The sequence below is a fragment of the Heterodontus francisci genome, chromosome 14 (assembly GCF_036365525.1).
Source record: "Heterodontus francisci isolate sHetFra1 chromosome 14, sHetFra1.hap1, whole genome shotgun sequence".
Lineage (NCBI taxonomy): Eukaryota > Metazoa > Chordata > Chondrichthyes > Heterodontiformes > Heterodontidae > Heterodontus > Heterodontus francisci.
The window spans coordinates 109774476-109796707 of record NC_090384.1 but is presented as its reverse complement, the minus strand read 5'-3'; the positions used below and the strand labels follow the sequence as shown (position 1 = coordinate 109796707).

The following is a 22232-nucleotide window of genomic DNA, read 5'->3' as shown; positions in this document are numbered from 1 at the left end:
TGTCAGTTCCGAAGAAGGGTCACTGACCCGAAACGTTAACTCTGCTTCTCTTTCCACAGATGCTGCCAGACCTGCTGAGTGATTCCAGCATTTCTTGTTTTTGTTTCTGGTTCACTAATGTTCCTTTAGGAAGGAAATCTGCCATCCTTACCTGGTCTGGCCTACATGTGAATTCAGACCACAGCAATGTGGTTGACTCTTAACCGCCCTCTGAAATAGCCTAGCAAGCCATTCAGTTCAAGGGCATCTAGGGACAAATGCTGGCCTTGTCTACGACGCAAACCTCCCATGAATGAATGAAAAAAGCTGATGAATCAGTCCTCCTCCATGTTGAACACAACTTGGATGAAGCACTGAGGGTAACAAGGGCACAGAATGCACTCTGAGTGACTTCAGTGTCCATCAGCAAGAGTGGCTTGGTGGCACTACTACTGACCAAGCTGGCTGTGTCCTAAAGGACATATCTGTCAGACTGGGCCTGTAGCAGGTGGTGAGAGAACCACCAAGAGGGAAAAACCTACTTAAACTCATCCTCACCAGTCTACCTGCTGCATATGCATCTGTCCATGACAGTGTTGGTAGGAGTGACCACCGCACAGTCCTTGTGCAGACCAAACCTGTCTTTGCACCGAGGAGATCATCCACCGTGTTGTGTATCACTACTGCCCTCCTATTTAGGATAGATTCAGAACAGATCTAGCAACTCAAAATTGGGCATGCATGAGGCGCTTTGGACCATCAGCAGCAGCAGAATTGTACTTAAGCACAATCTGTAACCTCATGGTCTGGCATATCCCCCACTCTACCATTACCATCAAGCTGGGGGACCAACCCTGGTTCAATGAATGGTGCAGGAGGGTATGCCAGGAGCAGCACTAGGCATATCTCAAAATGAGGTGTCAACCTGGTGAAGCTACAATCCAGGACTATGTGCATGCTCAACAACAGAAGCAGCATGCGATAGACAGAGATAAGCGATCCCATAGCCAATGGATCAGATCTAAGCTCTGCAGTCCTGCCACATCCAGTCGTGAATGGTGGTGACAATTAAACAACTAACTGGAGGAGGAGGTTCCAAAAACATCCCCATCCTCAATGATGGTGGAACCAAGCACATGAGTGCAAAAGGCAAAGTTGAAGCACTCACAACCATCTTCAGCCAGAAGTGCTGAGTGGATAATCTATCTCAGTCTCCTCCTGAGGTTCCCAACATCACGGATGGCAGTCTTCAGCCAACTCAACTCACTCCATGTGATATCAAGGAATGGCTAGTGCAGTGGACACAGCAAATGCTACGGATCCTTACAACATCTCAGCTGTAGTGCTGAAAACTTGTGCTTGAGAACTAGCTGCATTCTTAGCCAAGTTGTTCCAGTACAGCTACAACAGAGGCATTTCCCTGTCTATGTCCTGTCCACAAAGTAGGACAAATTGAATCAGGCCAATTACTGCCCCATCAGTCGACTCTCAATCATCAGCAAAGTGACGGAAGGTGTCATCAACTGTGCTACCAAATGATATCAAATAATAACCTGTTCACAGATGCTCAGTTTGGGTTCCGCCAGGGCCACTCATCTCCAGACCTCATTGCAGCCTTGGTCCAAACATGGACAAAGGAGCTGAATTTCATAAATGAGAATGACTGCCCTTGACATTAAGGCAGCATTTAATCGAGTGTGGCATTAAGGATCCCTAGTAAAACTGAAGTCAGTGGGGATCAGGGGAAAACTCTCTACTTGCTGGAGTCATACCAAGAACAAAGGAAGATGGTTGTGGTTGTTGGAGACCAATCATCTCAACTCCAGGATATTGCTGCATGAGTTCCTCAGGATAGTGTCCTCGGCCCAACTAATTGCAGCTGCTTCATCAATGACCTTCCCTCCTTCATTAGGTCAGAAGTGGGACTGTTCACTGATGATTGCAGAATGTTCAGTTTCATTTGCAATTCCTTCGTTAATGAAGCAATCTATGTGGTATGCAAGACCTGGAAAACATTCAGGCTTGGGCTGATAAATGGCAAATAACATTTGCGCCAGGTAATGACCACCTCCAACAGAAGAGAGTTTCATCAGCATCTTGGATTGGCGCGGTGGTGTCGCTATAGAAACCTAAGCAATAGGAGAAGGAGTAGGCCATACGGCTCCTCGAGCCTGTTCCACCATTTAATAAGATCATGTTTGATCCTCAAGCTGAACTCTACTTTCCTGGCCAATTCCCATGTCCCTAGATTCCCCTAGAGTCCAAAAGTCTATTGATCTCAGCCTTGAATATACTTAACAACTAAGAATCCATAGAGTAGAGAATTCCAAAGATTCACAACCCTGAGTGAAAAAATTCTTCCTCATCTCAATCCTAAATGGCTAACTCCTTATCCTGAGATTGTGAACCCTTGTTAGATTCCCCAACCAGGGAAAATATTTTGTCAGCATCTACCCTGTCAAGCTCTCTTAAAATCATATGTTCCAATGAGATCATGTCTCATTCTTCTAAACTCCAGAGAGTATAGGCCCATTCTAATCAATTAAAAAGCTAGTCTAATTGTGACTATGAAACCATTGTCGATTGTTGTAAAAACCCATCTGATTCACTAATGTCCTTTAGGGAAGGAAATCTGCCGCCCTTACCTGGTCTGGCCTACACGTGACTCCAGACCCACAGCAATGTGGTTGACTCTGCGATGGCATAGCAAGCCACTCAGTTCAAGGGCAATTAGGGATGGGCAATAAATGCCAGCCTAGCCAGTGACATCCACATCCCATGAATGAATATTAAAAAAAATTCCCTCCTCATAGTACAACCCTCTCGTCCCTGGAATCAATTTAGTGAACATTCAGTGCACCTCATCTAAGGCAGGTATATTGTTTCTCAGATATGGAGATCAAAACTGCACAAAGTACTCCAGGTATGGTCTCACCAAAGCCCTGTGCAATTACAGCAAAGCTACCTTACTTTTGTGCTCCAACTCCCTTGCAGTAAAGGTCAACATTCCATTTGCCTTCCTAATTGCTTGCTATACCTGCATGTTACCCAACCATCTCCAGCTGCTTCATCAATGACCTTCTCTCCATCCTAAAGTCAAAAGTGGTGATGTTTCCTAATGATTGCATAGCAGTCAATACAATTTGCCATTTGGCCCATTGAGTCCATGCCAGCTCTACACGGAGCTATGCAGTCAGTCCCACTCCATGGCTCGATCCCTGTAGCCTGCAAGTCTATTTCTCTCAGGTGGTTATCCAACTTCCTCTCAAAGTCATTGATCATCTCTGCATCTGCCGCCTTTCTGGGCAGCGGCTTCCAGGTCATTAACACCCGCTGCGTAAAAAAGTGCTTCCTCATATTCCCCGGCATCTTTTGCCCGAAACTTTCTGTCTGTGTCCTCTAGTCTTTGTACCATTTGTTAATGGGAACAGTTTTTCCTTTCTAACTTATCTAAGCCTGTCATAATCTTGTACACTTCTGTTAATTCTCCATCTTAATACTATCGCGGAATCGCCCACCAGCAACATCCTGGGGGTTATCATTGACCAGAAACTGAACTGGAGTAGCCATATAAATACTGTGGCTACATGAGCAGGTCAGAGACGGGGAATTCTGCGGCAAGTAACTTGCCTCCTGACTCACCAAAGCCTGTCCTCCATCTACAAATCAGGAGTGTGATGGAATACTCTCCATTTGCCTTAATGAGTGTGGCTCCAACAACACTCAACACTCCAGGCAAAGCAGCCTGCTTGATTGGCACCCTATCCACCACCTTCAACATTCACTCCCTCCACCATCGACGCACAGTGGCAGCAGTGTGTACCATCTACAAGATGCACTGCAGCAACACACAAAGGATCCTTAGACAGCAACTTCCAAATGTGCAACCTCGACCACCTAGAAGAACAAGGGCAGCAGATGCATGGGAACACCACCACCTGCAAGTTCCCCTCCAAACCACACACCATCCTGACTTGGAACTATATCGCCGTTCCTTCTCTGTTGCTAGGTCAAAATCCTGGAACTCCCTTCCTAACAGCACTGTGGCTGCACCATATGGACTGCAGCGGTTCAAGAAGGCAGCTCACCACCACCTTCTCTGGGATGGGCAATAAATGTTGTCCTTTCCAGTGATGCCCACATCCCAAGAACAAAATTAAAAAACTTTCTCCGTTTCTTGTACAAGCACACCCAAATCCCTCTGTGGAGTTTGGGTCATTGAATATATTCAAGGCTGAGATAAACAGATTATTGAATTATAGGGGAGTCATGGGTTCTGGGGAACAGGCAGGAAAGTGGAGTTGAGACTCAGATCAGATCAGCCATGATCTTAGTGAATGGCGGAGCAAGCTGGAGGAGCCTTACCGCCTGCTCCTGCTCCTAATTCTTATGTTCTGAACACCAACATTTAATAGTTTCTCACCATTTAAAAATATTCTGCCTTTCTATTCAGAATCACAGAATTGTTAGTGCAGAAGGAGTCCATTTGGCCCATTGTGTCTGCACTGTCTCCCCGAAAGAGCAATTAACTTAGTTCCATTCCCCTGCCTTCTCCCCATAACCCAGCACATTCTTCCTTTTCATATAACTGTCTAATTCCCTTTTGGTTCAGTTAAACCTGCCTCCACCACACTCCTCCACCTTAACCACTCGCTGCGTGAAAAAGTTTTTCTTCATGTCACTTTTGCTTCTCTCACCAAATACTTGAAATCTGTGCCCTCTCGGTCTCAATCCTCCTCTTGCCCACTCACGTAACCTGTCTGTATCCTTTTGCTGCCTCTTTGTGTCCTCCTTACAATTTAGCTTTGTATTGTCAGCGAACTTGAATACATTACATTTGGTCCTTTCATCGAAGTCATTAATATAGATTGTAAATAGCAGAGGCCCCAGTACTGATTCTTGTGGTGTTATTACAAAAAGAACAAAGAAAATTACAGCACAGGAACAGGCCCTTCGGCCCTCCAAGCCTGCGCCGATCCAGATCCTCTATCTAAACATGTCGCCTATTTTCTAAGGGTCTGTATCTCTTTACTTCCTGCCCATTCATGTATCTGTCTAGATACATCTTAAAAGACGCTATCGTGCCCGCGTCTACCACCTCCGCTGGCAACGCGTTCCATGCACCCACCACCCTCTGCGTAAAGAACTTTCCACGCATATCCCCCCTAAACTTTTCCCCTCTCACTTTGAACTCGTGACCCCTAGTATTTGAATCCCCCACTCTGGGAAAAAGCTTCTTGCTATCCAACCTGTCCATACCTCTCATGATTTTGTACACCTCAATCAGGTCCCCCCTCAACCTCCGTCTTTCTAATGAAAATAATCCTAATCTACTCAACCTCTCTTCATAGCTAGCGCCCTCCATACCAGGCAACATCCTGGTGAACCTCCTCTGCACCCTCTCCAAAGCATCTACATCCTTTTGGTAATGTGGCGACCAGAACTGCACGCAGTATTCCAAATGTGGCCGAACCAAAGTCTTATGCAACTGTAACATGACCTGCCAACTCTTGCACCCAATACCCCGTCCGATGAAGGAAAGCATGCCGTATGCCTTCTTGACCACTCTATTGACCTGCGTTGCCACCTTCAGGGAACAATGGACCTGAACACCCAAATCTCTCTGTACATCAATTTTAGCAGGACTTTTCCATTTACTGTATAGTTCACTCTTGAATTGGATCTTCCAAAATGCATCACCTCGCATTTGCTCTGATTGAACTCCATCTGCCATTTCTCTGCCCAACTCTCCAATCTATCTATATTCTGCTGTACTCTCTGACAGTCCCCTTCACTATCTGCTACTCCACCAATCTTAGTGTCGTCTGCAAACTTGCTAATCAGACCACCTATACTTTCCTCCAAATCATTTATGTATATCACAAACAACAGTGGTCCCAGCACGGATCCCTGTGGAACACCACTGGTCACACGTCTCCATTTTGAGAAACTCCCTTCCACTGCTACTCTCTGTCTCCTGTTGCCCAGCCAGTTCTTTATCCATCCAGCTAGTACACCTTGGACCCCATGCGCCTTCACTTTCTCCATCAGCCTACCATGGGGAACCTTATCAAACGCCTTACTGAAGTCCATGTATATGACATCTACAGCCCTTCCCTCATCAATCAACTTTGTCACTTCCTCAAAGAATTCTATTAAGTTGGTAAGACATGACCTTCCCTGCACAAAACCATGTTGCCTATCACTGATGAGCCCATTTTCTTCCAAATGGGAATAGATCCTATCCCTCAGTATCTTCTCCAGCAGCTTCCCTACCACTGACGTCAGGCTCACCGGTGTATAATTACCTGGATTATCCCTGCTACCCTTCTTAAATAAGGGGACAACATTAGCAATTCTCCAGTCCTCCGGGACCTCACCCGTGTTTAAGGATGTGACAAAGATATCTGTTAAGGCCCCAGCTATTTCCTCTCTCGCTTCCCACAGTAACCTGGGATAGATCCCATCCTGACCTGGGGACTTGTCCACCTTAATGCCTTTTAGAATACCCAACACTTCCTCCCTCCTTCTGCCGACTTGACCGAGAGTATTCAAACATCTGTTCCTAACCTCAACATCCGTCATGTCCCTCTCCTCGGTGAATACCGATGCAAAGTACTCATTTAGAATCTCACCCATTTTCTCTGACTCCACGTATAACTTTCCTCCTTTGTCCTTGAGTGGGCCAATCCTTTCTCTAGTTACCCTCTTGCTCCTTATATATGAATAAAAGGCTTTGGGATTTTCCTTAACCCTGTTTGCTAAAGGTATTTCATGACCCCTTTTAGCCCTCTTAATTCCTCGTTTCAGATTGGTCCTACATTCCCGATATTCTTTCAAAGCTTCGTCTTTCTTCAGCCGCCTAGACCTTATGTATGTTTCCTTTTTCCTCTTAGCTAGTCTCACAATTTCACCTGTCATCCATGGTTCCCTAATCTTGCCCTTTCTATCCTTCATTTTCACAGGAACATGTCTCTCCTGCACGCTAATCAACCTCTCTTTAAAAGCCTCCCACATATCACATGTGGATTTATCTTCAAACCGCTGCTCCCAATCTACATTCCCCAGCTCCTGCCGAATTTTGGTATAGTTGGCCTTCCCCCAATTTAGCACTCTTCCTTTAGGATCCACTCACGTCTTTGTCCATGAGTATTTTAATGCTTATGGAATTGTGATCACTATTCCCAAAGTAGTCCCCTACAGAAACTTCAACCACCTGGCCGGGCTCATTCCCCAACACCAGGTCCAGTATGGCCCCTTCCCGAGTTGGACTATTTACATACTGCTCTAGAAAACCCTCCTGGATGCTCCTTACAAATTCTGCTCCATCTAGACCTCTAACACTAAGTGAATCCCAGTCAATGTTGGGAAAATTAAAATCTCCTATCACCACCACCCTATTGCTCCTACATCTTTCCATAATCTGTTTACATATTTGTAGCTCTATCTCACGCTCGCTGTTGGGAGGCCTGTAGTGCAGCCCCAACATTGTTACCGCACCCTTCCAATTTCTGAGTTCTGCCCATATTGCCTCACTGCTCGAGTCTTCCATATTGCCCTCCTTCAGCACAGCTGTGATATCCTCTTTGACCAGTAATGCAACTCCTCCACCCCTTTTACCTCCCTCTCTATCCTGCCTGAAGCATCGATATCCTGGGATATTTAGTTGCCAATCATGCCCTTCCCTCAACCAAGTCTCAGTAATAGCAATAACATCATACTCCCAGGTACTAATCCAAGCCCTAAGTTCATCTGCCTTACCTACTACACTTCTTGCATTAAAACAAATGCACCTCAGACCACCAGTCCCTTTGCGTTCATCATCTGCTCCCTGCCTACTCTTTCCCTTAGTCACTTTGACTTCATTATCTAGCTCCTTACAGGCTTTAGTTACTACTTCCTTACTGTCCACTGACCTCCTCATTTGGTTCCCATCCTCCTGCCACATTAGTTTAAACCCTCCCCAACAGCGTCAGCAAAAGCACCCCCAAGGACATTGGTTCCAGTCCGGCCCAGGTGTAGACCGTCCAATTTGTAATAGTCCCACCTCCCCCAGAACTGGTCCCAATGTCCCAAAAATCTGAACCCCTCCTTCCTGCACCATTTCTCAAGCCACGCATTCATCCTGACTATTCTTTCATTTCTACTCTGACTATCACGTGGCACTGGTAGCAATCCTGAGATTACTACCTCTGAGGTCCTACTTTTTAACTTGGCTCCTAACTCCCTAAATTCTGCTTGTAGGACCTCATCCCGTTTTTTACCTATATCATTGGTGCCTATGTGCACAATGACAACTGGCTGTTCACCCTCCCCCTTCAGAATGTTCTGCAGCAGATCTGAGATATCCCTGACCCGTGCACCTGGGAGGCAACATACCATTCGGGAGTCTCGTTTTCGACCACAGAACCGCCTATCTACTCCCCTTACAATCGAATCCCCGATGACTATAGCCCTTCCACTCTTTTTCCCGCCCTTCCGAACAACAGAGCCAGCCACGGTGCCATGAACCTGGCTACTGCTGCCTTCCCCTGGTGAGCCATCTCCCTCAACAGTATCCAAAATGGTATACTTGTTTTGGAGGGAGATGACCGCAGAAGACTCCTGCGCTGCCTTCCTGCTCTTTCTCTGCCTTTTGGTCACCCATTCCCTTTCTCCCTCAGCAATCCTAATCTGCGGTGTGACCAATTCGCTAAACGTGCTATCCACGACCTCCTCAGCATCGCGGATGCTCCAAAGTGAGTCCATCCGCAGCTCCAGAGCCGTCATGCGTTCTAACAAGAGCTGCAGCTGAACACACTTCCTGCACGTGAAGGAGTCATGGACATCAGCCGTGTCCCTGAGCTCCCACATTGAGCAAGAGGAGCATGACACGGGTCTGAGATCTCCTGTCATTTTTAATCTTAAGCTTTTAACTTAGTTAAATGAAAAAGGAACGAAAAGTTTTTCCCAATCACACGATAAAAAAAAAGAGTAATAGAAAAAGCCTTCCCTTATCTACACACCACCGAGTCCTTTTTTGTTGGTTAGAGGAGGAGGGTGGGTGGGAGACACTACAGGTGTAGTGTCTCGGGTTCAGAAACGGCCGAAATATATAGGGTTTTACTTACCCAGCAGCCCCCTGGTCTCCGCCGAAAACAAAAGGAAATTAAGTTTACTTTGAAACTGACCTTCCCAGCTGATCACTCGCTCGCACTCTCTGCTCCCGAATCAGCTGCTGCAATGAAAGGCAAGTTATTTTAAACAGCCCAAATATATAGGGTTTTACTTACCCAGCAACCCCCTGGTCTCCGCCGAAAACAAAAGGAAATTAAGTTTACTTTGAAACTGACCTTCCCAGCTGATCACTCGCTCGCACTCTCTGCTCCCGAATAAGCTGCTGCAATGAATATTAATAGCCTGCCAACATAAAAATGAACCCATTAAAATGGCTTCTGTTGAAAGGTCACGGACCTGAAACGTTAACTCTGCTTCTTTCTCCAAGCTGCCAGACCTGCTGAATATTTCCAGCACTTTCTGTTTTTGTTTGATTTCCAGCATCTGTGGTATTTTGCTTTTATTTTATAAAAATGACCCGTTTTTTCCTATTCTCTGTTTTCTGTCCTAACCAATCCTCTATCCATGCTCATATATTACCCCGACCCCATGAGCCCTTATCTTTTGTAACAACCTTTTGTGTGGCATCTTATCAAATGCCTTTTGAAAATCCAAACATACACCATCCACTGAAATATTTGAAATATTGGTGAGTTGAGGGCTATGAGGAGCTGGCACGAAAGCAGAGTTGAGGTCTGGAGCAGATCAGCCATGATCTTATAGAGTGGTGGGACAAGCTTGAGGGGCCGAATGGCCGACTCCTGCTCCTATTTCTTGTGTTCTTATGATTCCCCTTAATCTATCCTATTAGTTACATCTTTAAAACACTCTAATGGATTTGTCAAACATGATTTCCCTTTTAGAAAACCACGTTGACTCTGCCTAATCATATTATGATTTTCTAAGTGTCCTTTTACCATTCCTTAATGTGTGGTATGTGTTTTGAGTCTTTAACTGAGAGGACAGTTAGAAATATTTGTTTAATGTCTCTGCCATTTCCTTATTCCCCATTATAATTTCTCCTGTCTCAGCCTGCAATGACCCATATTTACTTTGACTACTCTCTTCCTTTTTGCTTACTTGCAGAAGCTCTTACAATCTGTTTTTATTTCTCTTGCCAGTTTATTCTCATTCTTTTTTCCTTTTTGTCAGTTTTCTGCTCGGCCTCTGCTGGTTTCTAAAACTCACCCAATTCTCAGGCTTTCTCCTATTCTTGGCAATATTACAAGCCTCTATTTTTAATTAAATACTGTCTTTAATCTCTTTCGTTAGTCACGGATGGATCTCTTTTCCCATTAAGTTTTTATTTCTCAATGGAATGTTGATTTGTTGAGAATTACAAAATAATTCTTTAAATGTTCGGCATTGCTTATCTACCGTCATACCTTTTGATCTAATTTCCCAATCTACCTTAGCCAACGTGACTGTCATATCCACACAATTGGCTTTATTTAAGTCCAATACTCTAGTTTTGGACTGATGTACATCACTCTCAAACTCAAGATGATGAAATTCTATCATGTTATGGTTTTTCTTCAATAGAAGATCCCTCGCTTTGAGATTACTAATTAATTCAGTCTCATTACACAAAACAAGATCCAAAAGAGCCTCTTCCCAAGTTGGTTCCACAAAGTATTGCTCTTGGAAACTGTTAAGAATGCATTCCATAAACTATTTTTGCTGATTTGATTTGTCCAGTCTATATGAGGATTAGAATCCCCATGATTATTGTTTTTGTTTACAAGCTCCTGTTACTTAATTAATACTCTGTCCAACAGTATAGCTACCGTTAGGGGGCTTATGAACGACTCCTACTAGCGATTTTCAATCCTTGTTATTTCTTACCTCCATCCATACTGATTCTGCTTCCTCCTGTTCCGAGCCAAGATCATTCCTCACTGTTGTCCTTATGTCATCCTTTACTATCAGGGCTACTGCCACCACACCCCCCACCCTACCCCCTCTGCCCCATCTTTTTATTTTGTCTTTTTGAGAAGTCAAATACCCTGGAATATTTAGTTCCCAACTGGTCACCAAACAACCATGTCTCTGTAATGGCGATTAGATCAAACCCATTTATCTCTATTTGTGTCATTAATTTTGTCTATCTTGTTACGAATGCTTCATGCACTCAGATAAAGTGCCTTTAATTTTAACTTTTTACCATTTTCCCATGATTTGATCTTATTCACTGATGCACTATTGCCATTAAACTTTTTGGCCCTTTCCATCAAACTTTGCTTCTCCTTACACAGATCACAGCTCTGTGGCCTTGACTTTTGCCTTTAGGTTTATAAGTTTCCCCACTGTTGAACCCTCCTTCCTACTATCTACAACACTAGTTGGGGAGATGGTGGTGTAGTGGTAATGTCACTGGACTGGTAATCTGGAGGTCCAGGCTAATGCCCTGGGGACATGGGCTTAAATCCCACCACGCAGCTGGTGGAATTTAAATTCAATTATTTAATAAAAATCTGCAATTGAAAGCTAGTCTCTATCATTGATTGTGGTAAAAAAACTATCTGGTTCACTAATGTCCTTCAAGGAAGGAAATCTGCCGTCCTTACATGGTCTGGTCTACATGTGACTCCAGACCCACAGCAATGTGGTTGACTCTTAACTGTCCTCTGAAAAGGCAATTAGGGATGGGCAACAAATGCTGGCCTTGCCAGCAACATCCACATCCCATGAAAGAATTTTAAAAAAATTGCCAGGACCAGAAACATAACTGGACCAGCCACATAAATATTGTAATTACAAGAACAGGTCAGAGGCTGGGAATCCTGAGGCGAGTAATTCACCTTCTGACTCCCTAAAGCCTGATCACCATCTACAAGGTACAAGTCAGGAGTGTGGTGGAATACTTTCCACTTGCCTGGATGGGTGCAGCTGCAACAACACTCGTGAAGCTCGATACCATCCAGGACAAAGCAACCCACTTGATTGGTACCTCATCCACTATCTTAAACATTCAGTCTCTCCATCAGTGGTGCACAATGGCAGCAGTGTGTACCATTTACAAGATGCACTGCAGCTATTCGCCGCATCTCCTTTGACAGCACCTTCCAAATCTGCGACCTCTTCCACCTGTTGAGAGAGTGCTTAGTAAAGCATATAGGATCTTGGGCTTCATAGGTTGAGGCATTGAGTACAAAAACTGGGAAGTTATGCTGAACCTCTATAAAGCTCTGGTTAGGCCTCAGCTGGAGTATTGTATCCAGTTCTGGTTACCACACTTTAGGAAGGGTGTGAGGGTCCTTGAGAGGGTGCAGAGGAGATTTACCAGAATGGTTCCAGGAATGGGGGCGATGATTAGATTAGAGATACAGCACTGAAACAGGTCCTTCGGCCCACCGAGTCTGTGCCGAACATCAACCACCCATTCATACTAATCCTACACTAATCCCATATGCCTACCAAACATCCCCACCTGTCCCTATATTTCCCTACCACCTACCTATGCTAGTGACAATTTATAATGGCCAATTTACCTATCAACCTGCAAGTCTTTTGGCTTGTGGGAGGAAACCGGAGCACCCGGAGAAAACCCACGCAGACACAGGGAGAACTTGCAAACTCCACACAGGCAGTACCCGGAATCGAACCCGGGTCCCTGGAGCTGTGAGGCTGCGGTGCTAACCACTGCGCCACTGTGTAGAAACAGAGAACATAGAAACGTAGAAAAATAGGAGCAGGAGTAGGCCATTTGGCCCTTCGAGCCTGCTCCGCCATTCAATACGATCATGGCTGATCATCCAAACTCAGTAACCTGTTCCCGCTTTCTCCTTGTATCCCTTGATCCCATTAGCCCTAAGTATTATATCTAGCTCTTTCTTGAATATATTTAATGATTTGGCCTTAACTGCTTTCCGCGGTAGAGAATTCCACAGGTTCACCACTCCCTGGGTGAATAAATCTCTCTTCATCTCAGTCCTAAAAGGCTTACTCCATATCCTTAGACTGTGACCCCTGGTCCTGGACTCCCCTGCCATGGGGACCATCCTTCCTGCATCTAGTCTCTCTAGTCCTGTTAGAATTTTGTAGGTTTCTATGAGATCCCCTCTCATTCTTCTAAACTCTAGCGAATACAAGCCTAATCGACCCAATCTCTCTTCATACGTCAGTCCTGCCATCCCAGGAATCAGTCTGGTGAACCTTTGCTGCACTCCCTCCATAGCAAGAACATCCTTCCTCAGATAAGGAGACTAAAACTGCACACAATACTCCAGATGTGATCTCACCAAGGCCTTGTATAATTGCAACAAGTCATCCTTGCTCCTGTACTCAAATCCTCTGCTATGAAGGCCAACATACCATTTGCCTTCTTAACTGCGTGCTGCACCTGCATGCTGACTTTCAGCGACTGGTGCACAAGGACACCCAGGTCTCGCTGTACTTCCCCCTTTCCCAATCTATTGCTGTTCAGATAATCTGCCTTTCTGTTTTTGCCACCAAAGTGGATAACCTCCCATTTATCCACATTACACTGCATCTGCCATGTATTTGCCCACTCATTCAACCTGTCCAAATCACACTGGAGCTTCTCTGCATGCTCCTCACAGCTCACACTCCCACCAGCTTTGTGTCATCTGCAAACTTGGATATATTACATTTAATTCCCTCATCTATATCATTAATATATATTGTGAATAGCTGGGGTCCTAGGACTGATCCCTGCGGTACCCCACTAGTCACTGCCTGCCACTTGGAAAAAGACCCGTTTATTCCTACTCTTTGTTTCCTGTTTGCCAACCAGTTCTCTATCGATGTCAATACTTTACCCCCAATCCCATGTGCTTTAATTTTGCATGCTCATCTCTTATGTGGGACCTTATCGAAAGCCTTCTGAAAGTCCAAATACACCACATCCACTGGTTCTCCCTTATCTATTCTACTAGTTACATTCTCAAAAAATTCCAGTAGATTTGTCAAGCATGATTTCCCTTTTGTAAATCCATGTTGACTTTGTCCGATCCTGTCATTGTTTTCCAAGTGCTCTGCTATTACATCTTTTATAATGGACTTTGCATTTTTCCCACCACTGATGTCAGGCTGACTGGTCTATAATTCCCTGTTTTCTCTCTACTTCCTTTTTTAAATAGTGGGGTTACATTAGCTACCTCCAATCCATTGGAACTGTTCCAGAATCTATAGAATTTTGAAAAATGACCAGCAATGCATCTACTATTTCTAGGGTCACTACCTTAAGTACTCTGGGATGTAGATTATCAGGCCCTGAGGATTTATCAACCTTCAATCCCATCATTTCCCTATCACCATTTCCATACTAATACTGATTTCATATAGTTCCTCCTTCTCACTAGACCCTATGTTCCCCAACATTTCTGTGAGGTAACTTGTGTCCTCCTTTGTGAAGACAGAACCAAAGTATGTATTTAATTGGTCAGCCATTTCTTTGTTCCCCATTAGAAATTCCCCTGTTTCTGACGTTAAGGGGCCCACATTTGTCTTCACTAATCTTTTTCTCTTCACATATCTACAGAAGCTTTTACAGTCAGTTTTTATGTTACAAGGTTAGGTTGGAGAAACTGGGGTTGTTCTTAGAACAAAGGAGATTGAGAGGAGATTTGATGGAAGTGTACAAGATTATGACAAGCTTAGATACGTTAGACAAGGAAAAACTGTTCCCATAAACTAATGGTACAAGGACAAGGGGACACAGATTGAAGGTTTTGGGCAAAAGATGCAGGGGGAATATGAGGAAGAACTTTTTTACACAGCAGGTGGTAATGACCTGGAACTCACTGCCCACAAGGGTGGTGGAAGTGGAGACGATCAATGACTTCAAGAGGAGGTTGGATAGCCACCTGAGAGAAACAGACTTGCAGGGCTACAGGGATTGAGCTGGGGAGTGGGATTAACAGCATAGCTCCGTAGAGAGCTGGAATGCACTTGATGGGCCAAATGGCCTCCTTCTGTGCCGTAAATGACTTTATGACTCTATGACCTAGAAGGACAAGGGCAGCAGGCATATGGGAACACCACCACCTGCAAGTTCCCCTCTAAGTCACACACCATCCTGACTTGGAACTATATCGTTGTTACTTCACTGTTGCTGGGTCAAATTCCTAGAACTCCCTTACTAACAGCACTGTGGGTATACCTACCCCAAATGGACTGCAGCAGTTCAAGAAGGCAGCTCACCACCACCTTATCAAGGCCTTGGCTATGCCACTTACATTCCAAGAACAATTTTTAAAAAATCGAATGATAGTCCTGGAGTTTCCGTGGTGGATCCCAGGAGAAAAATTTGCAACTTATCACCGTTCTAGGATCCTGCAGCCACTTTCAATCACTAATGGGCTCCAGCCTTCAAATTACACAAATAGATGAAAATACCTCAGAGGTTGCAACCCCTCATTTGCATTTTATTTCAATACATCTGCTGAACTATTCAACAATGGGGTGGTAAAGCGTTAAGGTGGGAATGGGGTTAGGGGTTGTTTTTAATTGTCAGGTGGGAATTATAAGCCTTTATGTTCCTTTGATAAATTAAAAACTATTGCAGGTTTGAGTGTAAGGTGACTGGCACAGATTCAGCAGGCCACAAGAAAAGGTCTTTCGTCTTAATGTTTGCTATTCCCGATGGCACCGGGGAGTATGCCCTTGTTCCCGACTGGACAAGCTGCTAACTCTGGACGAGCTGACAAAGGTCGTCGGGTCCTTCGTAACGAGTAAAACTCCCGGAAGCGACGGCTTACCGGTTGAGTTGTATTTGGCCCTGTGGGACTGGGTCGGCCCGGACTTGCTGGAAGTATACGAGAGTATGCTTCTGGCCGGCAGCATGTCAGAATCCATGAGGAAAGGCAACATCACCCTCATCTACAAGCAGAAGGGGGAGAGGGCGGAGATCAGAAATTGGCGGCCTGTCTCACTGCTTAATGTTGACTACAAGATTCTGTCCAAAGTCATAGCCAGTCGAGTCAAGTCTGCTCTGGAGTTGGTGATTCACCCTGACCAGACCTGCACTGTACCCGACAGGAAGATTTCCGATAGCCTCGCGCTACTCAGGGATACGATCGCCTATGTACGGGACAGGAGGGTGGACACCTGCCTCATCAGCTTGGACCAGGAGAAGGCTTTTGACAGGATATTGCACACCTACATGATGGATGTGCTCTCCAAAATGGGGCTTGGGGAGGGAATCTGCAATTGGATCAAACTGCTCTACACAAATATCAATAGCGCAGTCTCAATCAATGGGTGGGAATCGGAAAGTTTCCTGATCCAATCTGGAGTCAGACAGGGCTGTCCTCTCTCCCCGGTCTTGTTTGTTTATGTATTGAACCTTTTGCTGAGTCCATTCGGAAGGATGCGAGCATAAGAGGGGTGACAATCCCAGGCAGTGGAGGCACTCAGGTTAAAACCTCCCTGTACATGGATGACGTCGCCATCTTCTGCTCGGACCTGCTGTCCGTGCGCAGACTGATGAGCATCTGCGACCAGTTCAAACTGGCCTCGGGAACCAAAGTTAACCACGGCAAGAGCGCGGTCATGTTCTTTGGGAACTGGGCTGACCGATCCTTTGTCCCCTTCACCGTCAGGTCAGACTACCTGAAGGTGCTGGGGATATGGTTCGGAAGGGCCGGGGTGTGCACCAAAACCTGGCAGGAGCGAGTAGCCAAGGTACAAGACAAGTTGAGCATGTGGGGGCAGCGATCTCTCTCTATTGTGGGTAAGAACCTGGTCATCAGGTGCGAGGCGCTCACGTTGTTACTGTACGTGGCGCAGGTCTGGCCCATACCCCACTCCTGCGCTGTGGCGGTCACCCGAGCCATTTTCTGCTTCATCAGGATGAGGGCGACATTGGGTACATTTTTCCCGCCCTTATCCAGAGGTTTGAACATCATGTCCCTCCGGATCAAGATGAACTGAGGGGCTGGATCCATGGGAAACCCCTCGAACTGTATCGGGAAAATTTTGTCTGCTGTAAAATGTAAAAATGTATCTGGCACGACAAATGTGAAATGTAAGGGTTGTGAGGCAACTCATGGTTGTATTGAAGCAAACGGACCTCCTTTGCACTGTTCGTAATTTTTGACTTGGTGCTGTTTGAAACTGTTTGGTAATGTATTTTTTACAGATTTTTATGAATAAAGTATATTTTGGGGGAAAAAAAGTGTTCCCGAATGTCCTAGGAATGCATCAGTGTTCTGGGTATTCCAGGGGTTCTGGGTATCCAGGGGGTATGCCAGTATTTGTGGAGTTTTCAGGAGTGTGTTAGTATTCCAAGGGGGTTCTGGGAGTGTGTCAGTGTTCCTGGGGGTTTTCAGGAGTGTGTCAGTATTTCTGGGTGTTCCTGGGAATGTGTCAGTATTCCTGGGAGTGAGTCAGTATTCTGGGGGTTTCCAGGAGTGTGCCACTATTCCAGTGGGGGGGGGGGGCATTCCAATGAATGTGTCAGTATTCCACTTTAATTTGGCCCGCCAACATAACAATAAACCAGACAAATCCCAGTATTTTATATAACATTTTGCTTTTATCCCAGTATTTTATACCTGACTTGGTGCAGCAGCAGAGTGGAAAGAAATAAATTGATTATTTTTCACAGTGAAACGCAGTTAATAGTGTTTTCTCCTGATTTCTGGGTTGCAGAAGTGACGACAGTGACTGTGGGGAATATGACTGGACCTGCGGACAATGTTTTTACAACGTCTGTCGCAAACGCCTCCATATCAGAACACGTGCTGGTAAGTGGTTTCGTTTACACGTGCATAGGCTGTCACATCCCATGTTCTTTATCAGTTTAAATTTGTTCTGCACTGATCTTGGTGGTGTTCTCGGTAACATTCGCTGTGTTTGGTGCAGCATATGGGACATTGATCACAAGTCGTGGGAGTCAGTTGCCAGCATTCGCCAGAGCTGGCGGGCAGCCATAAAGACAGGGCTAAATTGTGGCGAGTCGAAGAGACTTAGTAGTTGGCAGGAAAAAAGACAGAGGCGCAAGGGGAGAGCCAACTGTGCAACAGCCCCAACAAACAAATTTCTCTGCAGCACCTGTGGAAGAGCCTGTCACTCCAGAATTGGCCTTTATAGCCACTCCAGGCGCTGCTTCACAAACCACTGACCACCTCCAGGCGCGTATCCATTGTCTCTCGAGATAAGGAGGCCCAAAGAAGAAGAAGAAGATACAGCAGTGATATATCTGACAGAATCAGGTTCTTTCTCTTAGTGTTACCTGTAGCTCAGTGAGTAGCACTCTCACCTCTGAGTTGGAAGGTCGTGGGTCAAGTCCCACTATACAGACATAATCCAAGCTGACACTTCCAATGCAGTGCTGAGGAAATGCTGCACTGTTGGAAGAGCAGTACTAAGGGAACGCTGCACTGTTGGAAGAGCAGTGCTGAGGGAACGCTGCACTGTTGGAGGAGCAGTGCTGAGGGAACGCTGTACTGTTGGAAGAGCAGTGCTGAGGGAATGCTGCACTGTTGGAAGAGCAGTGCCGAGGGAACGCTGCACTGTTGGAGGAGCAGTGCTGAGGGAACGCTGCACTGTTGGAAGAGCAGTGCTGAGGGAACGCTCCACTGTTGGAGGAGCAGTGCCGAGGGAACGCTCCACTGTTGGAAGAGCAGTGCTGAGGGAACGCTGCACTATTGGAAGAGCAGTGCTGAAGGAACGCTGCACTGTTGGAGGAGCAGTGCTGAGGAAATGCTGCACTGTTGGAGGAGCAGTGCTGAGGAAATGCTGCACTGTTGGAAGAGCAGTGCTGAGGGAATGCTGCACTGTTGGAGGAGCAATGCTGAGGAAATGCTGCACTATTGGAAGAGCAGTGCTGAGGGAATGCTGCACTGTTTTATGAGCAATGCTGAGGAAATGCTGCACTATTGGAGGAGCAGTGCTGAGGGAACGCTGTACTGTTGGAGGAGCAGTGCTGAGGGAACGCTGTACTGTTGGAGGAGCAGTGCTGAGGGAACGCTGTACTGTTGGAGGAGCAGTGCTGAGGGAACGCTGTACTGTTGGAGGAGCAGTGCTGAGGGAACGCTGCACTGTTGGAAGAGCAGTGCTGAGGGAACACTGTACTGTTGGAGGAGCAGTGCTGAGGGAACGCTGCACTGTTGGAAGAGCAGTGCTGAGGGAACACTGTACTGTTGGAGGAGCAGTGCTGAGGGAGTGATGCACTTTGAAGGTGGCGTCTTTCTGGATGATATTTTAAACTGAGGTCTCGTCTTGCCTCTTGTGGATATAAAATAATCCGAAGAGCAGGGGAGTTCTTTCTCGGTGTCCTGGTTAATACTTATTCCTTGACCAGTGTCACTAAAAACAAATTATCTGGTCATTAACCGATTGTTGTTTGTGGGAGCTTGCTATGCACAAAAGGCTGTCACATTTCCTACATTATAATTGTGCTTTATTGGCTGTAATGCGCTTTGGGATATCCTGAGTGCAATATTACATGTTCCTATGATGTGTGAACTATTGTAAGACTCACAGGACTACATGTAATATCCAAAGAAAACCTGGGTTTTTAATTATAACTTAACTAGAATAGATATATATACAAACAGATACTGCACGAGCACATCTAAATATATCTCACTGTATTGGGCTACACCCACAACACTCTGGTTATGTGTGACGTGACATTACTTCCTCTGGCGATCTTCACTTACAGCTCTTAAGGTGGTTCTTAAGGTTGTCTCACAACACTGAACTTGTGAAAGGTGCAATATAACTGCAAGTTTTCTTTATTTAATGATTGGATTTGTTTGCTTGTAATTTCCTTATACACCAGTCTTCTCTCTATATCCCCTTCCCTTATGTGATGACAAATTTCCTGTTCCAATTGCTTTGCCTGCTTTATATCTGGCTCCCAGAGTTAGTTTCCATCTCCTCATTTCTTGTTGTTATCCACAGAACCTTCACATTATCCTCATCTGGCTCAGGTGACTCCATCTCTGCTCCCTTTGGCAGAGAATCTTCTACCCCTTCCAGTGCTTTTCTACCTCAGTGTTTTGTACCATAACAGGGGAGTTCTCCTGGTGTCATGTCAATATTATCCCTGAACAACATCACCTAAACAGATTATATTTGGTGTTTATGAGACATTGCTGTGTGTAAATTGGTTGTTGTGTTTACTATATTTACTATATTCAAAAATATTTCACTGGCTGTGAAACACTTTGCAATATTCTGATGACATGAAGGATGCTACATAAATGCAAATGCTTCCATGGAGAGACTGGAGAAGCAGAGGAAGTTAATGGGAGATTTAATAACAGTGTTCAAAATATGAAGGGTTTTGACATAGTTAATAAGGAGAAACTGTCTCCAGCGGCAGAAGGGTTGGTAACCAGAGGACATAGATTTAAGAAAGTTCGCAAAAGAACCAGAGGGAAGATGAGAATTTTTTTAATCGCATTTTTTATGATCTGGAATGCGCTGCCTGTAAGGGTGGCTGAAGCAGATTCAGTCATAACTTTGTCATGCTAGGCCCCCACCTACCAAGAATGAGGCACATTAATTTTGCCATGAACATTGATTTTAAACTGTTACTGCAATAAAGAAAGGACTTGTTAAAAAGATAAGCCGTGGCTGGAAACATTTGCATATTAACAGACGGTGATTGGAAGGACAAAGGACCATTTCCTGACACATTCAACCCACGATGGACCTTGATCACCAGGTATTATGTGTAAGGGGAGCATTCCAGAGACTGCTAAGGTGATACAATCCAAGATGTCAGACCAGTTAGTCACATGACTAACCTGCTGGGCAACCTGGGTTTTTCTGAATTGTACAAACAGTTTGAACAGAGAGTGTGTTTGCTCCTGGATTGAGAAGATCTCTCCTGTCTGCTCCCATCTCTTTCTCACAAGCCTCTGAATCCACTGAAGACACGTGAACCCCAAGAGAGAAAAGTCTCCTACAGTGAACAAGGTTTACGAAGAATACTGGAAACCAACGAAAAGCAAGATCTACCTACAATCAAGGACTTGACAGTGAACTTGAGGAACTGTAACAAAAACTCTTCAAATATTGCCTCAAACATTTCCACTTTATTTTTCTTCTGCTCTTTTCAGTCTCTATTTGCATGTGTGTATTGCGTATGCATGCTAGCGTGGAGGCGTCGTGTATTAATAGGCATCAAACGAATTAGAGTTTAAGTTTAATAAATTTCAACTTGTCTTCTTTAAACCTAAGAAAGCCTGTTTGTGCTGGTTTATTTGCCTTATAATTGGAAAGCGGTGAACAAGGATTCACCAAAGGGGAGCTAAAAACACGGTGTGTTTAAAATTAGACCCTGTTAGGGATGGGCAATAAATGCCAGTGGCACTGACATCCTGAGAATGAATCACTGAAAAAGAAATAACTAAATGGCACCAATTTAAGATCACCAGAAAAACAACAAAGGTCGAACTTTTTTTTATTACACAGAAGTTTGTTAGGACATGGAATGTCCAACCAGAATCACAGAATCGTTACAGTGCAGAAGGAGGCTATTCAGCCCATCGTGTCTGCACTGGCTCTACATTCTTCCTTTTCATGTAATTGTCAAATTCCCTTTTGAATGCTTCAGTTGAACCTGCCTCCACCACGTTCTCAGGCAGCGCATTCCAGATCTTAACCACTCACTGTGTGAAAAAGTTTTTCCTCATGTCGCTTTTGCTTCTCTTACCAAATACTTTAAATCTGTGCCCTCTCGTTCTCGATTCTTTCATGAGTGGGAACAGTTTCTCTCTATCTGTCCAGACCCCCTCATGATTCTGAATACCTCTATCAACCTTCTCTGCTCTAAGGAAAACAGCCTAACCTCTCCAATCTATCTTCATAACTGAAGTTCTTCATACCTGGAACTATTCTCATGAATCTTTTCTGTACTCTGTCCAGTGCCATAGAGTTATACAGCACAGAAACAGGCCCTTTGGCCCATTGTGTCCGTGCTGGCTGTCAAGCACCTATCTATTCTAATCCCATTTTCCAGCACTTGGCCCGTAGCCTTGCATGCTATGGCGTTTCAAGTGCTCATCTAAATACTTCTTAAATGTTGTGAGGGTTTGTGCCTCTACCACCCCTTCAGGCAGTGTGTTCCAGATTCCAACCACCCACTGGGTGAAAAAGATTTTCTTCAAATCCCCTCTAAACCTCCTGCCCCTTACCTTAAACCTATGCCCCCTGGTTATTGACTCCTCTGCTAA

General features: G+C 45.1%; 1 protein-coding gene across 3 annotated transcripts in view; it reads left to right on the top strand.

Annotated features, from left to right (window-relative positions):
* LOC137377219 (deformed epidermal autoregulatory factor 1 homolog) overlaps positions 1-22232 on the top strand; it is a 322407-nt gene that overhangs the window by 5225 nt on the left and 294950 nt on the right. For all 3 annotated transcript variants that reach the window (XM_068046757.1, XM_068046756.1, XM_068046755.1), the window contains exon 2: positions 17692-17786. In XM_068046757.1, the coding sequence (XP_067902858.1) occupies positions 17718-17786 (69 nt within the window). In that variant the 5' untranslated portion in view covers positions 17692-17717. The remainder of the gene's footprint in view (positions 1-17691; positions 17787-22232) is intronic.